This window comes from Haliotis asinina, chromosome 1 (genome assembly GCF_037392515.1).
Source record: "Haliotis asinina isolate JCU_RB_2024 chromosome 1, JCU_Hal_asi_v2, whole genome shotgun sequence".
Classification (NCBI taxonomy): Eukaryota; Metazoa; Mollusca; class Gastropoda; order Lepetellida; family Haliotidae; genus Haliotis; species Haliotis asinina.
In genome coordinates this window covers 88,606,355-88,623,197 of record NC_090280.1, presented here as the reverse complement: position 1 = coordinate 88,623,197, position 16,843 = coordinate 88,606,355, and the positions used below count along the sequence as shown (strand labels likewise).

General features: G+C 38.6%; 1 protein-coding gene and 1 long non-coding RNA gene across 4 annotated transcripts in view; both read right to left on the bottom strand.

The window, feature by feature from the left end:
• LOC137299150 (coronin-1C-like) overlaps nucleotides 1-6,674 on the bottom strand; it is a 40,505-nt gene extending 33,831 nt beyond the window's left edge. For 2 of the 3 annotated variants that reach the window (XM_067831701.1, XM_067831709.1), the window contains exons 1-2: nucleotides 6,313-6,425; nucleotides 5,894-6,082 (exon numbers count right to left, since the gene is read on the bottom strand). In XM_067831701.1, the coding sequence (XP_067687802.1) occupies nucleotides 5,894-6,082 (189 nt within the window). In that variant the 5' untranslated portion in view covers nucleotides 6,313-6,425. Of the gene's footprint in view, nucleotides 1-5,893; nucleotides 6,083-6,312 lie in introns of all 3 variants that reach the window. The other variant, XM_067831717.1, reaches the window with a different exon arrangement.
• Nucleotides 6,675-13,008: 6,334 nt separating this feature from the next.
• LOC137299145 (uncharacterized) lies at nucleotides 13,009-16,373 on the bottom strand. Its single transcript, XR_010957786.1, has 2 exons — nucleotides 16,173-16,373; nucleotides 13,009-15,330 (listed from the first exon to the last, which is right to left on the bottom strand). It is a non-coding gene; the product is annotated as an uncharacterized lncRNA (long non-coding RNA).
• Between the last annotated feature and the right edge of the window lie 470 nt (nucleotides 16,374-16,843).

The following is a 16,843-nucleotide window of genomic DNA, read 5'->3' as shown; positions in this document are numbered from 1 at the left end:
TAAAGTCTGAAAATATCACATACATTCCTTTATCACTTTGCATGCAGTAGTCACAACAGACTTCAGGTGTTTTATAATTCCGTGATACTAGTGTAAAGCTGTTTGTTTTAGGTGACATATAATCATAAGCTGAACATGCCAGCAGAAAGAAGTAGTGACAAAATAAACACTTGAAGATATGCATAACAGCCAAAGGCAATGCATTAGTGTTTTACCAATTCTGAGAAACCAGCAAAGACGGGAGATGCACCCAAACATTCAAAATCAGAGGATATCTGGTATTTGAACATGTGACCACAAGGTTCTTGCAAGCCAATGGGCCATAACTCTCTATGGAAAAAAATGAGTACACAGCCTTGCAACTATCTGATTGTTAGACATCATAACTTGTGATCACACTTGCTTAGCAGAGTACACTTTCTAGTACATTTTGGGGTTGAGTCCATGGGGGATTCAAACTCATATTCTCAGGGTAAGGAAACTAATTTCCACAAAAAAGAGTGAGTGAGTGAGTGAGTGAGTGAGTGAGTGAGTGAGTGAGTGAGTGAGTGAGTGAGTGAGTGAGTGAGTGAGTGAGTGAGTGAGTGAGTGAGTTTTATGCCAATTTCAGCTATATTCCAACAATGCCACGACAGGGGACCAGGGACTGGGAAAGAGAACTTTGACAATGAGCCATTTTCAGGATTATTCGCCATTTTCTGAATTTTGAATGGACCACTGCCCTTGTATCAATAGTAAACTTCCAAATTTTAATTGGCCATTTTTCGTTCTAATGTGCAAAATGGCCCATGGCCCCTGTCTTTTCCATCCCCGGGGAACATGTGAAATAGGCTTCACAGACACACGTTGTTGGGGATCGAACCTGGGCCATATGACAAGCAAATGCATTCACCATTTGGGCTACCCCACCACCCCATGTCTGACAGACAGTAGTCTAGGACATACACTTTGTGTACCCCCTTGACAAAAGCAAAGAGCTGACTTTCAACTTTTAATCTAAATGACCTAGTATCATCTACAAAATCACTTTCTTGACAGGTGAGTGAGGGAGAACATACGACTGACCTATTATATCGTGATTACAATGGAACACAGCCATACACCGATTTTGTGTTATCATCTCACTGTTATCACTGGACGATACTTGTCTGTAACACATGATACTATTGTGACAGCATGTGATACTCTCCCAACACATGATGCCTGTGATCAGATGTCAACTACACAGTCAGTTTAGGCTAACAGCTACCAGTTATACTAAATTCCTTGTGGAACCAATAACAGCTTATGACCTATGATATAATTACAGAAAAACCTATGACCTATGAGTAATTTAGGAAAAAATGTCCAGAGTGAATCGGTTCTGTAAGTTCTGATGTGAGGAATATTTTACATTAATTCATAGGGGGCTGTTTATGCTATTTTGAGTTGTGAATACAATATCTGTAATACTACCAAGTATACATTGTCATAAAGAACACTGAGAAAAATACAATATTCAGACTTCTTATAAAATAATCATTTACGAAAACACATAAAAAAACATATCTGAAATAAACAAAATAAGCTTTCTATTGCTCTCTTACTTTTACATATCTAGCATGAAGTACAGGTAGTAATATACTATTATTTTGAGTCAGCATGCTGCTAATTGGTAACATCATCCCATTTCAATAACATGAATCAGTTAGCAGGGCAAGGGCACTAGAGTTACATCACTCCCAAACTGATGATGAATCACTTTATGTAATAGCAATGAGTCTCAGTATATAAACATGATGGATGAGATGATTGAAGGCATGATTTTGTTAGGCACAAATTGCATCAGAACATGATCTTGACAGGATGAACTTTTGATGGGACATTTTCTAGTGTTATTAAGAAATTGAACAAAACTTCAGGGATCAGTCATCAGTCTAAGCCAAGAAGTTGGCCCTTAGTATAATTCCAACAGATGTTATGTGGACTACTAGTATTACTTGATTGAATAGAATTTGGATTCGGGCCAGTGCCTGAGCCACAGACTTAATGCTCATTGTATGTGAACTGAACTGTGACATTGTATGGTTGATGGATATGGCTGATAATCTGATAATAAATTGATAATATGGATATCCAGATGTTTACAATACATTGCCATCACTATCATGTTAATCCAATAAGGCTATAAATCATGCTTATTATTAACAAGATGAAATTAAAAACAACTCCCATATAGCAACTAATCAGTCAAAAATGTTCCTTCATGCATTTCAGTGATTCTGACAGCCCAGATTCACGTCAGACCATTTAATGTATTCCACACAGAAAACAAGATGGTTTCAACAGCAATTACAACAGTGACTGATTTCAGCAAATATTTACTTCTTATATGGTTCTGGACCAATGTTCAAACAAAAGCTGAAAGTTCAGCTTGTGTTTATTGCGTTAGAAGAAGTAATAATTACTGACCATGAATTTACTCATTTTTCTACAAGTTTTTTTTAAAGTAAAACATATTTGAAAAACCCAGACCTCAAACATTTTACTGAGTAACAGATTTAACTTCAAAATGTCAACAGAAGGTTGAAACAAATGGATACACCATATACTGTTAAAAAACTAAAGATAGTTTCTATGAAAACAATGAATTTTGTCCCAAGAATAACTAATTCTTCAGGCATTTGAACCAGAATTATACACATTTTAAACAGACAGTATTTATGCTTGAATGTGTGGATGAAAGGAATGAACAATTCATCCAGTATGCCAGGGATCAATTGTCAAATTACCATCGTAAATATTAATAGTAGAGTTATCAAGGATTGTAACATATATCAACAATAATATATTTAAAAAGTAAAAATGTACAGTAAAATATTTCATTAATGCCAACCCACTGAGTCAAAAGATTATTGTTGCTAATGAAACACCGAAAGTTGCCTTGCTACAAAATAGAAAATTGAGTATATAAACATTAAATTTTCTTAAGTCTTTATATTCAACTCAATTTCATTATGAACCAAGGCTGAATATACTGAATCATGTCCTCATGCTAGTATTGACTGACCTCCCATCATAAGGAACGTGTAATATATACTTCCTGCATCAGTGAAGTCCAACAAAGAGCTCTCCTCACATAACTCAGACTAGAACCAGCACAGTGTAACTTCATCTTGAGCGAAATCAAGGAACCATTTACACTTTTAACATTGCATACAGTTTGAAACTTATCATTCAAATAATCTATGATCCATTATGAATCTAAAACAAGTACAGATGAACATTTCTTCAAGTATCCTTCACGTAAACAATATCAAAAAGCGAATCTTAAGTAACTGATACAAAACTTTTACTTTCAACCGTCGACAGAACGTTTGAGCTTGCTATGTTTCTCCAGAAGTTATATGATCAGATCATTTTTGACATGATGGAGGAAAATTCAACAAGGAAACAATTTGTTCAATATTCTCCTACCTAGTGCAGTATGTATTATACATATTGTACAGCATGTCTATCCTGCATGTATCTCCTGCATATGAAGGCAGACAAACATTCTCAGCGTAAAGCAAAATGCATTACATGATTATGATAACAAGAACTGTCTGTATCCAAGATAAAAGTAAAAATAAAGTTGTAGAAAATACACGACGTATACTCCTACTTTTTTTTAAGAATATATTTTCCTGGGATTGGGAAAGAGAACTTTGACAATGGACCATTTGCAGGATTATTAGCTATTTTCTAAATTAAAAATTTGTATCAATGTATCAATGGTATACCTTCAAAATTTTAGTGTGCCATTGTTCATATGAACGTGCAAAATGGCCCCTGGCCCCTGCCTTTCCCAATCCCAGGTAACCCACTATCATAACTACGGCTGCAACAAATACACTATAGTGTGAGACGAATGTATGTTTTATGAATCTGTAGAGGTGAATATGAATATTTTTCATGCATACTTTATACTTAATATTTAGGAATTAATAGGACAAACAGGTCATTGCTTGGAACATTTAAATGATATTTCCTATGAAAAAGAGCACAATATCTTGAACAATGTCAGTATAATGACTTTTAAAAAAGGGTTTGAACACAAACATCAGTGACCTCTGTCAAATTTGTTTCATGGCTATTATCAGTGTATATAAAGTGCATATTATACTGACAACTTGTCATCCACATTCGCATTTAAAGTGGACGCTGCAGAGTGGAGATACAACACTGTATTTTCCAGTGTGATGTTATCAGCAGATTTAAATGAACAATATTCCTGTTGCTCACATGATGTATCAACATTAAATCAGCAATTAAATAAGGGCAGACAACAGATTGGATGCTATTACCCCACAGCCTATTATGGAGTGAGTTCATTTTCATGCAAATTCTACCAACAATACAGCTAAACAGCCCTGTCATGTTAGTTGCCCCTTTTGAGCAGCATGAGTTGCTGAAAAGTTCTTAATAAGCACACACAGATTCTCAGGTTCGGATAAAAATTTGACACATCACTTGCTCTTGTTATCATCTGTGTATGTGTTGAGTGCATTGAAAAATTGATTAAATGATAAGTCAATCCAAACTTACAGGTTTAATATCACAAGGAAAAATGTTTTATGATGATAAGCTTACAATAGCTACTTCCCCATGTTTAACTTTCATGTTGTTTGCCATTAACTTTTAGGTCTAAAAGCCCAAATACTGACATCATTATCACCGAGAGTCAAGTGTTATCAAACAGATTGTCTTTAGCTGTATTTTCAACTAAGATTCAAGACTGAACAAAATTATTCTACACTTGACTATGGGTGAATGGTTACAGTCACTGACTATTTAAGTGATGAATCTTTGAAAATAATAAATATTTTTTAACACTGAATTAAGATTATGTCCACACAAGTATAAGCTCTGTAAGTGGATTTTCATTCATACAATGCTGATCTCTGCTGTCAGGAAAATAACGTGAGAACAAAATATTGAACAGAACATGTGCCCTAAGCAAATAACCTCTGCCCTTCCTGATACCAATACACAAGCATGACCCACTGTTGCCTAGTCTTAAGAGAATGAGTGGTCAGTTCAAAAGTAAAAAGAACTTGTTCCTGTTTTGTCACTTGGTTCCAGAACCAATGCTTCTCTGTGATTAGCACTCAGTACACCTATGCCACAAAGCATCTAGTATAGTACAGAAATCATTGTAATGATTATTCCAAATTTGTAAAGTCTGACATAAAAACTACTACTACGGAGAATAAATCATTTGCAGGTTGAGACTTAAAAGTGTATAGATACTTGATTAATGTCACTATGACTTGCCTACCGTGAATTAATAGATCTGACTGTATCTATGGTGACAAAAATGTTGTCTGGCCCAAGAAAATACTTTGTTACTTCCCAAAACCGCTAATGTGTGAATTACGGTGCTTTAACAATTATATTATCTCATTAATATCTTAGCTGCATTTTAACTGTCCCTGAGTAGGTGACCAAGGATTAATTCTAAACCATGCCATGAACTCTCTATCTACATTAACTATAACCATCATCTATGATAGTTCACACATGCATGTTCATAAACTTCTAACATAGAGAAATATCATCATGGAAGTATCATGATGATGTAGATAAGCTCAGATTTGAATTTCCATGCGAGGTGTCATGTCAACACTCAAATCTTTACTCTTTACTCAAATCTGTTAAAAGAGCCATGGTATAATGACACCACATGCTTTTGAAACAGGAAAAGCACTGATAAAAGGAAATGATTCAAAACACGATAATAGTATTATTATCTCAATTTGGTTTGGCGAAGATCGAATATAAATATGGATTTGGTGCTTGGACGAGGAAGTATTTACGATGACGCCCTAATATAACAGCCATGCAATGTAACAGGAAAGAACTAAACACGTACCTTTGAAAGTGGCAACACAAGGAACGAACCTCCACCGGCAGCTTCAGTAATGACAGCTACATACTTTGGATTGACATCGCAGTATCGAGAGTCCCAGGAACTCTTCGTTATTCTGATATTGTCATAACACTGGTCTCTTTTTAAGCCTTGTCCAAAAACATGCCGAAATTTACTCTTCCTCATAAACATCTGCAAAAGTAATCGATATCTTATAATATGCTGATGTGCAGTATAGTGTTGACTCACCCGCGAACCCAGATTGAATCAGACGTCTGTATTCGATATCGTGAAGTAAACGAGACGCCGGTTTGACACCGTTGAACATTAACACCAAAGCGTGGAAAGGTTCATTATTAAATACATATCCAGTATGTCAACGCATGTGTGTTGCAAATGATCACAATCTTAAACTTCTTTACCTTGTGTATTTACTGTTTTCCAGTCACTTTTTGTTGTTCTGCTCACAGGGGTGGAAGTCAAAACGCCCTACGGCTTCCCACGCGGAACAGGAAGGTGTGTGAGCGCATGCGTCCAGGGTGAATGCACTTCCGGTATCGTAAAATCTCCAAAAATGGAAAACGAAGTTTACGCGAGGCTCGAGGAATGTCAAATTTCTTTTGTGTATTTTGATGTTTTGACACAGCGTATTTGTTAAATGGACAAATAAACTTGTATTTCTCGCACCAGCAAAACTGCTGTGTGCTTAATTGGAACAGTGCATACTAAAATCGATCACGTGTTGGTTAAACCGCACCTTCTCATCCCAGATGATTCAGTGCATATTGCAAGGGAGATAATTATGCAAGATCCTTGACTAACTGAGAAAGCGTCAGACGAAACGACGGTTCGAGCCCATGAACTCTCTGTCACAAAAAATGATGTTTTAATGTTTCTTTTTTTCAATATACGCCTATTTTAGGTGCATTTATTTGAAGCAAGAAGAAACATTTAATTCTGGATTTTATTATTATATAAAGCTTGATTAAATTAATCTGCTCCTTATGAGTCTACCATAAAAATAGATTTGTCAGATGTGTATACGACTTATGTGTTGTGTAATAACCTTATTTTTAGCGATTGTCTCACACTGTATGAGTGATCAATGTGGTCTGTGTGGCCAAATAAGGTCAGTCATTCCATTTATAACGGCAGGGTCTCGCCAACTATACACTACTATACGTGTAATTCCATTCAACAGTAAGTACGTGAACATCTAAGAGCAGGTCAAATGTAACTAGTGGTAAATTTTAATAAATCCTTTTCAATTTTTATTTATTCCGTTGAGAGGGTCGAAGGCGTTATATATGTTGATTGTAATCATATCGTCAGCGGCATCAGACTACATGGAAGATTTCATGAGCATATGCTGTACGTAACATGGCATACTGTTTAATTATAGAATCGTATATCGGTGGACCTTGTAATGCTTGCAAGAGATCTCGAATTAAGTAAATCCATCAGCGTGATGCATCATTAAGCTACATTTCAGTGAAAGTTTAATTGGAACACGATATACCTGTGAAGCAAACTTAGTTCCTCTCCTATACACGCTCGGCATCAGGTATGTTTGGTCATGTGATATTGCCATGTGTCCAGCTGGGCAATGGCGGAGACCTGAGGAATGTCTACTGACCACGGGTCACTGGCCTGCTGACAGTGTTATTACAAAACAATAAACCTCCAAGGCATTTTTGTCAGGGTTACTGGAATGTCACGTGTAGTGGTGTTTCAGGAAGTGGTGTTTTGATGGTCGTCTTGACGAGAATCCTGTCCACGTGGCATGTCGCACTGACATTACGTTACTTAAGAAATACAGTTCGTTCTACCACCATGTATAGTGTAATAAAGCACACTTTCGCCCTGAACTATTATAGTTAAAGCACGAGGACACTCGCGTTCGATTACGAGGGGGCCGACTGGAATGGCGCAGCGACGTCAACAGACTGTGACGTAATGCAAAAAGTGCACATTATCGTCTGATGAAGTATTGTCGGCGCCTTTGATCTTTCACCGAAGCATCTTAGAATGATTGATAAACAATCTTATATTTCTATTTTCGGGGTGTGAAGCCCGGCCATTTCTGATGTTTCCGGTCTGATAGTGCTGGAATATTGCTAAAAGCGGCGTAAAAATAAACTCATTCACTCATTCACTGCACCGCTTTAGGGGTTTTAAAACAAACGTGACTTGAAAATAAATACGCAGTTTGAAAATATTTCAGTTGCCATGGTTATTGATAGATTATGCTCGGCTTCCATGCATGGCTATTGGTCGATTACAGTTGGTTGCCATAGTTATAGGTAGATTAAAGTTAAGTGGCATGGTCATAGGTACATTACAGTTAGGTGCCATGGTTTTTGATAGATTCCAGTTAATTGCCCTGGTAATTTTTAGAGATAATTGCCAGTGTTGTTAGTTATACTTGGTTGTCATAGTTATTGGTTGAAATGTTACAGTTACTTGCCATGTTTTTGATAGATGAGAGTTAATTGTCCTGGTTATCAGGCTAGCTATTCTCGAAACGTTCGTAGCCCTACGAACTTCTTAAGCCCATTTTTAACACACTGGCTACGGTAAAAGTTAAGAATTCTTAGGACTACATGTATGTTCTAGTTAGTTGCCATGGTTATTGATAGATCAGAGTTAATTGTCGTGGTCATCTGTATGTTACAGTTAGTTACTATGGTTATTGATAGATCAGAGTTACTTTTTGTGGTCACGAGTATCTTATGTAGTTAGTTGCCATGGTTATTGATAGATTCGAGTTAATTGTCGTGGTCATCAGTAAGTTACAGCTAGTTGCCATGGTTATTGATAGATCAGAGTTATTTTTTGTGGTCATCAGTATGTTTTATACTAAATTGCCATGGTTATTGATAGATCAGAGTTATTTTTTGTGGTCATCAGTATGTTATAGTTAGTTGCCATGGGTATTGATAGATAAGAGTTAATTGTCGTGGTCACGAGTATCTTATGTAGTTAGTTGCCATGGTTGTTGATAGATTCTAGTTAATTGTCGTGGTCATCAGTATGTTCTAGTTAGTTACCATGGTTAATAATAGATCAGAGTTAATAGTTATGGTCACCAGTATGTTATATAGTTAGTTGCCATGGTTATTGATGGATCAGAGTTATTTTTTGAGGTCATCAGTATGTTCTAGTTAGTTGCCATGGTTATTGATAGATCAGAGTTATTTTTATGGTCATCAGTATCCTACATAGTTAGTTGCCATGGTTACAGATGGATCAGAGTTCATTGTCGTGGTCATCAGTATGTTATAGCTAGTTGCCATAGTAATTTTTGGTACATTCAGAGGCATTATACTGATATATCGTCTCTGGTACATTATTGTTAGTTCCTCTGGTTATTGGTTCATCATTATCATCATGCCCCCTCTCCTCCTCTTTTCTTCTCATCGTGAAGGTCCCGGGGTAGAATAGGTATTCAGCAACCCATGCTTGCCATAAAAGGCGACTACGCTTGTCGTAAGAGGCGACTAAAGGGATCGGGTGGTCAGACTCGGTGACTGGGTTGACGCATGTCATCGGTTCCCAATTGCGCAGATCGGTGTTTATGTTGTTGGTCACTGGATTATCTGGTGCAGACTCGATTATTTACAGACCGTCGCCATATAGCTGGAATATTGCTGAGTGCGGCGTAAACCTAAACTCACTCTTCTTCTTCTTTTTCCTCTTCTTCTTCTTCTTGTCTACACCCTATTGCAATGTTAAAGCGTTCCAGAATTATGACCCTGGTCAGCGGATATATAAACGCGTATGGAAACTGTATTCTGCACTCCCCGTGGCGGCTAATCAATGGACATTATCTAGACCTACTTACATCCTCACTAGGGGGTTGGTTTAATGCAATAATCGGATTATACTTGGCGGTAACTTTCCGTATAGTGACATCGTGTTTTTAGTGATGCATTGAATGTCGTCCAAATCAAACAGCCTGATCGCCGCCGAGGGGATACCAGAGCTAAAATCCTATTACCGTGGAATACATGGCGACGTCATGGACGGAAGTCAGCTCAAGGACTGGGTTGGTGGTGTGTCATCAGTCCTCAACGGCATGAATCATCAAATTGCCTCTAAAATGAGTGAGTGAATTTAGTTATACATTCCAGTAATATCACTGCAGGGGACACAAGAAATGGGCTTCACATGTTGTGCCGATGTGGGGAATCGAACCCGGGCCAGGAGGGCGACGAGCGAACGCTTTGAACATTATGCTACCCTACCACCCCCTCTAAAATGAACACACTGAAAAAAGACGACAACAACAAACAAAAAAGCCCAAACGGCTGCTAAAGAATATTCATAAAATACATTTATCAAAAAGAAGCCCAGGGTCTTCCTTCTAATTTTCATGAAAATGTGGAAATATAGACTTGTCACATATTCTAGACTGGCATGAGCCGTATTGGGTATATATTGTTTTAAGGTCTTAATATAGGTCATCATAATAATGAATAATAAACAGCAAAATGAATGAACGAACGAACGAACGAACGAATGAATGAAACAACAAAACAGCTATGCTATCTCGCGTAGTGAGAGGCTAAGGCATGAATATCAGATTATTTGATTTTGACACACTTTCTGCCACATGGTAACGAGCTTGTTTCTGTACAGAAAACGTTTGTAACGAACTGACGGGTATAACGACCTGGTGTTAGTTCTGTGACCTGGTGTATACGACACAGGTATGACAATTATGACAATCATCAGCAACACTTTGTGAATTATACGGGGCGGTTGGGTACCCTAGCGGGTAAAGCATCCTCTCGTTACCCCCCAAACCGGGTTACATTTCCCTCATGGTACTAATTATATACTCATGGAAAAATTTAAGGGAACACATGAAATAGCTGTGACTTTGAATCATTAAGAGAAAAGTTCATACAGATGAAAAGGCTTATGTCAAGTGATGAAAATCAATATCGGGTGTGTCCCCCATGTCTCCGGAGAACTGCTCGGCATCGTCTTGGCATGCTGCGAATGAGTGCACGGATGGTTCCAATCGGAATTCTACGCCATTCTTCCTGGAGAGCCACGAAAAGTTGGTCCAAATTGTTGGGTTGCTCAGGTCTGTCCCAAACATTGCGACCAAGAACATCCTAAAGATGTTCGAAGGGTTAAGGTCAGGACTTTTAACCGGTCATTGCAACACCTGGACACCTGCAACCCTCAGTCTGTCCCGACAAACATGAGCGATGTGAGGGCGGGCTTTGTCATGCTGGAACTCGAACATTCGACCTGCTGTATCCGCAAAAGGGATCACAATCGGATTCAAGATCTCGTCACGATATCGTACACTTGTTATCCTGCCATCAACACGCACAAGATCTGTTTTGTGGTTAAAGGTAAACCCACCCCACACCATAACAGAGCCTCCTCCATAACGATCATGCTGTGTGATGGTGCGGGCACTGTAACGTTCCCCAACGCGTCTCCAAACTCGAATTCGACCGTCATTATGGTCTAGTGTGTACCTGCTCTCATCACTAAACATGGTGTTTCTCCATTGACGTACGGTTCTTCCTCCATGGTTCCGTGCCCACTGCAGTCTCAAGCGCTTGTGTTGCTCAGTCATGTTGATTACAACCAATGGACGGCGGCTTTTTAGACCAGCCGATTTAAGACGATTACGCACTGTACGTGAACAAATTCTGACATTTGTCCTTCGCCTGAATTCCGTATTGATTTGGAGGAGGATTTGAACCTGTCTCGCAGAAGAATGAAGATTTTATGGATATCAACTTCTTTATATGAGAACACAACGTTTCGGAGTTAATGCTTACTCCTTCATCAGGTGACTGAGAATGGGGTACAGAGCTATATTATATATGTACAGGTAAAACAATAACAAAGTAACAAGTGGAATGAATTAACGAAAGCTGGAAGCCAGTATAAACAAGCACTGATAGGAAGCCGACAGTTATGATAACAATGATGGAAGCCAAAGGTAATACATACAGATGATAGGATATGTTTACATAACACAGATAGGGGATAAGGACGATGTACATGATTGGGGGATAAGGATGGAAGCCAATGGTGATACATTACGCATGATAGGATGATGTTTACATAACACATGATTGGGGATTAAGGATGATGTACATGACTACATGAGGGTTGATGAGCATGTTTACATGAGGGTGATGATGTACAAACATAAGTAGATAAGGATGTACATGGGTAGATTGGCTATACATGAATTACATAGATAGAATGTAGACAGATAGATGAGATTAATTTATCAATAAGTCCCAGGCACTTGGTAGGTACACTCCTTGGTCACGGTTGATTGCTGGTTTCTGTCTCCGGATCTCGATGGCCTCTTGCAGTTTCCTTAGGTGCCAGTTCTTGTTGTTGGTAGATAGTATCCTAGTGTCCTCCCATCGAATTGAATGTCCAGGGTTCTTGAGAATGTGTTCAGAGGTGGCCGATGTCTGGTCGAGTTTGCTGACGGAGGTCTGGTGTTCCTTCCCCGTTCCCACTCCCCGTTATATAGTCTAAGATGATCGTAAGTCACTAAGGTAGCCTTAGTGTAATGTTAAATAGTGGGAGTTAAGGTTAACCTTAGTAAAGGTTCTTCGTGAGAGGAGCCCCCGGTTTCTCTGTAACGTTGCATCAGCTTAATCACAATACCGGGAACAACCAAACGTACAATCAACGTGGACATGTGCAAACCACGGCCGACCGATTGTTCGGGTGCCAATCCTGCACTTGACTTAGTTTGAAACTTGTCCTTTCATATTTTCGCAATTTCATTTAAAAGTGGTACAGTTTCTTTTGGCCGTCAGTTTAGATACTGCAGTGGCCATGACTGACTAATCGAGTGCAAAGTGCAAATAAAACCCGACAGTGAAAATGAACACAGGACACGGAGAAGGAAGTAATGGCTCTCTGTGTATTGTCTGTTGCTTGCTGACTTCCGGTACCGGATATCTTTTCTCACCACCGTGTTTCATAACCGTGCTATTGCAAGGAGGCAGTCTGCTTTTGGTGTGACATTTCAGAGTATCTCCCCGACTAACAGGAGGAAAATGATACTTCCTTTGTCTGCACAGGCTACGAGATGAGATTATTAAAATTTGCAGATGAGTATATATGTATTTTATTTACTGACATGATTATAGCGTTTTCATTTTCATACACAAAATGCAAATCATATCACTGTTAAAAGTTTTTTGTTCTGTTCTATTATTACAGTTATATTTCCAAGGAGATGTTTACATGACACATAAGTATGCATAGCTACATAACACTGTTCATATTGTACATGAGGAACGGTTAATACAGGCCAGGCATTAGTCATTGTAACATTACCGTTCATTTCCCAGCAGATGTTTGTGCCAAGATACATATTATTATATTATTTTTCATATTGTATAAGAAATACGGCAAAAACAGGTTTGACTGCATTTGAGGGCATCTACGAATATGTCATTTTTACATTATCCATTACTTCCCGGCTGATGTTTACATGTACAAAATACGCGTAGATACAGAACATTGTATATGAAACACAGTTTTTTAAACTAAGGTCTTTTAAGTTTGCGAATGAATATTAAGCTCACTAGTCTAAACCTAGTGTGTGGAAAGAGGACCATAATGCGAAGGATTTGGACAGATGGCATTAATGAATCAATTTTTAAAACATGTCTTTGTTTCGTTAATTACTACAGCAGCACAAGGGGGTAAATGAAGATGTAACGCCGTTTTAAGGTGTGTGTGTGGGGTTTACTCCCATATGTTAGACATCCCATTTGTCAGACGTGCCGGTTACCAGACATATCAAGTAGTCTCATCTTACTGACATAAGAAACCTATCCCTTAGAATGACAAGATGTTTTAACAGAATGGCTAGCAGTATATTTTAACACTAACATGATTTTGTTACTTTTTGTAACAGACATACAGTGGAAGCTGTCAAAACCGGCATCTGTCCAATCCGGCAAGTTGTCGACACTTGTATAAAATCTCAGTACAGTCAAAATCTCAGTACAGTCCGTGGCTTGTACATTTATCATCAGCTCTACAATCTGGTACGTTGTGTAAACCGGATTAATTCTTCAGTCCCATTGAGTGAGGGTATAGACAGGTTTCAGGGTACTTTGATCGGATTACTAATGCTAGCAGCAACTCAGTCACCGGCTCCTCCCAGTTTGTTTTCAGAATGTTCACAGTGATCAAAACTGGATCATACATTTTCCGTGTAAATAATGCTTCTCCTTAGCCTGCACATTGGTTTTGTTTTTCAACATAAACAAAACTGCTTTATAAAACGAAGTGCAGGAATCAGGGCTCACACCAAAGAAATGTGTCTGAGACACATGGTTGGATGGTGATCGGAAAAATAGTGAGTGAGTGAGTGTACTTTTACGTCGCACTTAGCAATATTCCAGCTATATGGCGACGGTCTGTAAATAATCGAGTCTGGACTAGACAATCCAGTGATCAACAGCATGAGCATCGATCTGCGCAATTGGGAACCGATGACATGTGTCAACCAAGTCAGCTAGTCACCCGATATTGTTAGTCGCCTATTACGACAAGCATAGTCGCCTTTTATGGCAAGCATGGGTTGCTGAAGGCCTATTCTACCCCGGGACCTTCACGGGTCCATCTGAATAATAGTCATAGGCAACATAGTCACGGCAAAAGTCATCCTGAACTTCAAACATCAGTTTAAGATGAATCCGTGAGAGTGGTCAATACTCAAGCAGGGACTGTGACAGAGAACTTTGACAATGGGTCATTTTTAGGATTATTAGCTGTTTTCTGAATTTAGAATGGATCACTGCCCTTGTATCAATAGAAAATATCAAAACAGTAATAGGCCAGTTTTTATTCTGATGTGCACAATGGCACACGGCCGCTGCCTTTCCAAATCCTTGCTCAAGCAATGTCATAATATCGGACACTGGAATAGGCTTTAAACTTTCCGCAAATTTGTGTAATCAAATCAGCTTTAAAAAATACAATCAAAACAACCACTTTTTTTCATAAAACAAAGGATTTTTTCATTGGCTGCATTTTCATCACATAAACCTTTAGGTTTAAACAAGCAGCATTCAGTTATTTAGTAGCATCGAAGAATACCACAGGTTTGGAGCCAACAACACAGGCGTTATGCACCGTATTGGCCGGCACATCGATCATGTCACCTGGCTGTAGAATAACAGTCTGTCCATACATAGTGAACTGGAACTGGCCACTGGTGATAGAGTCCTTCTTGGACACTGCATGAGTGTGGTCAGGGAAGTCTGTCCCAGGGGTGAACGTGTACTGGATGCAGTTGTAGCCTTGAGATTTCAGCTTCTTCTTCATGTTGGCCGCAGTGAGTTCTCCGTCATTGTCGGAATTCCACTTCTCTATTTTCAGTACATCCGCCATGGAGTCTTCCTGAAGCAGTTGGCTTACTACAGGAGAAAAATATCACCCATTATCAGTAATAACAAGTAGTACCAAGTCTGGGGTTCTATATTTTTGTTTAATCCACTGTTATATAGGGACGAGAATGTATATTTATTCAACACACCTGCATTGTTTACTGTACTGAAAATGTGACTGTTTTGCTATTGTTGCCTGCAGTTATTATGTTGTGAATGAATAAGTTTCAATGTGCAAACACACAAACACCTGCACATTTAGTTATGAACATACAGCGATGTAGCTATTTTATGTCATTTGATTGGCAAAACAACCTTTTTATTTTTGTACTTATGTTTCCATGGGCTGCAGTTGTAAGAGTTTAATAATGAAGCATTCAAGTTTGTTTTGAAACACATGTCAAATGGTACTAAATAAGCAAAATCCAGTTGGAGTGTGATTTGATTTTTTTCCCCTGTATGCTTCGTGCCAGGGTGAACAAAATCTTGAAAATGTTGTAAATACCAATGAAAAATCTGACATAAAATTAGATCAGGAGTCATGAGGCATAAAATTTGTCCTGCACGAGTGAATTATGACAATTCATTAACAGAACTGAATTTCTTTTCTGCAATTGTAATATTACACACACACACACACACACACACACACACACAGAGAGAGAGAGAGAGAGAGAGAGAGAGAGAGAGAGAGAGAGAGAGAGAGAGAGAGAGAGAGAGAGAGAGAGAGAGAGAGAGAGAGAGAGAGAGAGAGAGAGAGAGGTTTAACCAGACAAAAGGGGACACTCTGTATTAGTTCACGTGTACCCAATTTAAAACAAAGAAGCAGAATCATGAGAAGGATTATGATCTGTTGTTTACACCTGCCTGACCTGCGTTGGACTAGCCAGTACACATTACCACCACAGACTGGCCGTGGCTGATATCACAATATGCTTTCTTCCAAAGACCACAAAGAAGTGATGCTGATTGCGAACTCCTGTCAGCAGTCAGGTGATTGAAATCCCACAGATTTTAGCACCGCCAGTGTTATGTCAGCAACTGGGGGATTTGGGGTAAAGGGAGGTAATATCATTACGGTAATGGTTACCTCCCCTGATACAAAATTACCTCACTCAGAACTGTGAAGAAGCGGCCATAAAATCATCGCGTCCGGCTATATGGGATTAAAACAACGGGCCGTTTGATCCGAGATAAGATAAGATAAGATAAGATAATACTTTATTATCCCGTGGGAAATTTTGTTTACATCGTAAACAAAACACTGAATCACAACGTACTTTACAAGGACGCTAAAATCATGCACATATAGATAAATACCATATAAAGAGCACTAAGATGTTGCAGTAAGATAGGACTAACATGCTGCGATAAAAGGTGAAAACAGTTTGTAAAAAAGAAGCCTCATGGGATAAGATGGTAAAAATGTTATAAAAAATATTAACTGTTGTTAAAATAGCGAATACCAGCTGGTACAAAAGAATGACGGAACCTGTTTGTTCTGGCTGCCGGCATGCGCAGACGGCGTCCTGATGGAAGAAAT